Here is a 3535-nt window from a genome sequence, read left to right as displayed (position 1 = left end):
GAACTCTGGGCTTGGGCGCTATCCCTCAGCTCTTCAGCTCAAGGCTAGCGCTCTACCACTTGAGCCTCAGTCCCACTTCTGGCTTTTTCTGCTTTTGTGGTGCTGAGGAATCGAACCCAGGGCTTCATGCATGCAAGGCAAGCACTCTACCACGAGCCACCTTCTCAGACCCAGGTTTTAACTCTTTTAAGTACCTTAATGTGACTTGCGGATCTGCTGTCTAACACAATAAATTGGGAGGCACTTTGAAAACAGCCTCCAGTTAAAATAGTGCCCATCTAGTTTTATTTTCTTGGTCAGTCTAGCTAATGGTTTGTTTTTTTCTTCTTCTTTGTGCTGGCACCACACTTTATTATTATTATTATTTTGCAGTTCCTGTGAGTGCCTTGAGTATGCTAGGCAAGCACTCTCACTTCACCTTTTCTTTTGTTATTTTTCTTTTGTTCTTTTTGTGACAAAACTGGGGCATGTACTTAGGGCCTCACACTGTCCTTTGGCTTTTTTTGCTCAAGGCTGGTGCTTTACTACTGCACATTTCTACTTTCCCGCATAGGCTGGCTTCAAACTGCAGGTGTCAGGTCTCAGCCTCCAGAGTTACAAGAAATGTGCTATCAGCACCTGGCTTTATCTTGTTTTTTTTGGGGGGGGGCGGGGGTCCGGTCGTGGGGCCTGAACTCTGGGCCTGGGCGCTGCCCCTCAGCTCTTCAGCTCAAGGCTAGCACTCTACCACGTGAGCCACAGCACCACTTCTGGCTTTTTTCTTTTTGCTTATGTGGTGCTGAGGAATCGAACCCAGGGCCTTATGCATGCAAGGCAAGCGCTCTACCACTGAGCCACCTTCCCAGCCCCTTTTTGTTTTTGTTTTGTTTTTTTATGTATCAATAACTGCTCAGACTTCTCCATCTTCCTCTCTCTGCCTCCTGGGTAGCTGGAACTACAGGAGTATAACGCTATTTTCTTTGTTATCCTTTGGTAGGATTTGTTATCTTTGGGAAGCTTTATATTTTCCAGTTATTGAAAACATTTGAATAACATAGTTCACTTCTAAGACTAAGACTAGTGCTTGCTTGCCTGCCCATGTGTACACTTGTTCAAATCCAGGCAAGCACTGTACCACTCACTGAGCCTAGCAATCTTCTTTTTGGTCTTTTAATTGAAGTCATTGCACTTTGAACATGGTGGGGCAAATATTTCACATTCCTTCTCAGAATGTGTGATGAAAGTTGAGGGTTTAACTTCGTAAAGGATCAGCATATTTCTTAACAAAGAAAATCCATGAATTTTTTGAGTACTTAAGTATAGCTTGCGTTTTTACAAATGTATTCAATATTCTAAATGTTCATTTTTAACTAGGGGAGCTATAATTCTATTTTTTTTCATCATGTAGAAATTTACAGCAACAATGTCAACACCAGATAAGAAAGCATCACAGAAGATTGGTTTTCGATTACGTAACCTACTGAAGCTTCCCAAAGCACATAAATGGTGTATATATGAATGGTTCTATTCAAATATAGATAAGTATGTATCATGGGTTATATCATGTTACTTTAATTTTTGTGGTGGAATTGGGGTTTGAACTCAGGACCTCTTATTAAGCAGGTGCAAGAACTTACTAGCCTTCTACTTGATATGCCATGACTACCACTCCCTTTTTTGTGCTAATACTGGAGCTTGATCTCAGGACTTGGGTGCTGTTTGTTAGATTTTTTTTTTTTTTGCTCAAGGCTGACAATCAATTGAGCCATACCTCCACTTCTGATTTTGCTGGTTAATTGGGGATGAGAATCTCAGATTTCCTTGCCTAGGGTTAGCTTCAAACTTCGATCCTCAGATCTCAGCTTCTAGCTAGGGTTTTAGGTATGAGCCACTGGCTTCTCCCCTTCCTCCACTCCCTCACCCCTCTTTTTTGTGCCAGTGCTGGGGCTTGAACTAAGGACCTGGTTGCTGTCTCCGAAGTTTTGTGGTCAAGGCTAATGCTCTAGCTTTTGAACCACAGCTCTGCTTCCGGCTTTTGCTGGTTAATTGGAGATAAGAGTCTCATGGATTTCCTGCTAGTGCTGGCTGCAAACCATGATTCTCAAAACTCAGCCTTCTGAGTTAGAATCACAGGTGTGAATCATTGGTGCCTAGCTGCATAGGATTTTATATGCGTATTGTTTAACTTGGGGAATATAAGAGCACAGAAATGTTGAAGCGGACATAAATGTTTGGCTAAAATCCAATATTTGACAATAGAATTACTGAGGAAAATTGATTTTCAAATAATCAGCAAAGTTCCTTCCTCTTTTCCAAACGATTTGTCTCCTCTGAAGCTTATGAATCTCATGAGTATGAATATTTGAGCCTGAGGCATGTATGTATGTATCATTGTTAGATTGAACTTTTCTGCCTTCTCAAGCTCGTGAGTATAATCGTTTTGTTTTTGTCCCGTTTCCATGGAGCTTGAGGGAGCTTCCATGGGGTCTGAAGGTTCCTAAAACCTAAGCTTACCATTAAGAGTAGTCCTCCAGTGCTCCGAGACTGGCTCAGTCCCAAAGAAGACTCCTTGGTGATGGCATTACCTCTGGGACGTAGGTACTTTGTAGCTAGTATTGTTTGTTTTGATCAGATGTAGGACCAGGGCCAGTATGGCCTCCCACATAATAGAGCAGGTAGAGGTTCCAAGAAAATCAGCGCCTCCTAAAACCTCCAGCCCTGATGGCATTTCCCAAATAGCTTTTATATGTTGAGTATTTCACACGTGCTAAGGATTTACCTTTAGCACTTTGAATTTGTGTCTCTTTGCCTATCTGTAGGACAGAGTGAAAGTGGCATTTTGGATTGTTAGTATAATGTGGAAAATTAGAATGCATACTTTGGATTTTATGTCTGAAAAATAGCACGTTATTTATTAACCAATGAAATTCCATTTCTGTTTTGCAGACCACTTTTCGAAGGTGATAATGACTTCTGTGTGTGCCTAAAGGAATCTTTTCCTAATTTGAAAACAAGAAAATTGACAAGGGTAGAGTGGGGAAAAATCAGGCGGCTAATGGGAAAACCACGGAGGTAAAAATAATGTTTGTTTAAAGTCAAGAAATAGTATTATCATTAGTTCCTTGATTTATTGATTTATTTATATATTTTATGCCATTCCTGGAGCTTGAACTCTGTCTGGGCTCTGTCACTGAGCTTTTCCTCTCAAGCCTAGCACTCTGTCTACCACTTGAGCCACAGCTCCACTTGTGGCTTTTTGATAGTTAATTGCAGATAAGAGTCACAGACTTTCCTACCTAGGCTGGCTTTAAACTATGATCCTGAGTATCGGCTAGGATTACAGGAATGAGCCACTGACATTTGGATTGATTTTTTTTTTAATTCTTGAAAGGTACCAGTGCCAAAAGATTACTTTACAAAATAATTTTTTTTTTTCGGTCAGTCGTGGGGCTTGAACTCTGGGCCTGGGCGCTGTCCCTCAGCTCTTCAGCTCAAGGTGAGTGCTCTACCACTTGAGCTACAGCGCCACTTCTGGTTTTCTGGTGGTTTAATGGAG

General features: G+C 41.5%; 1 protein-coding gene across 1 annotated transcript in view; it reads left to right on the top strand.

The window, feature by feature from the left end:
• Positions 1-3535, top strand: part of Lin9 (lin-9 DREAM MuvB core complex component) — a 40346-nt gene that overhangs the window by 11731 nt on the left and 25080 nt on the right. Inside the window, exons 4-5 of the mRNA XM_013017345.1 lie at positions 1388-1521; positions 2926-3051. Coding sequence (XP_012872799.1) covers positions 1388-1521; positions 2926-3051 — 260 coding nt within the window. The remainder of the gene's footprint in view (positions 1-1387; positions 1522-2925; positions 3052-3535) is intronic.

The sequence above is a fragment of the Dipodomys ordii genome, unplaced genomic scaffold, assembly GCF_000151885.1.
Source record: "Dipodomys ordii isolate 6190 unplaced genomic scaffold, Dord_2.0 Scaffold35, whole genome shotgun sequence".
Lineage (NCBI taxonomy): Eukaryota > Metazoa > Chordata > Mammalia > Rodentia > Heteromyidae > Dipodomys > Dipodomys ordii.
The sequence above is the reverse complement of the archived record's forward strand: the minus strand, read 5'-3'. Positions and strand labels throughout refer to the sequence as shown.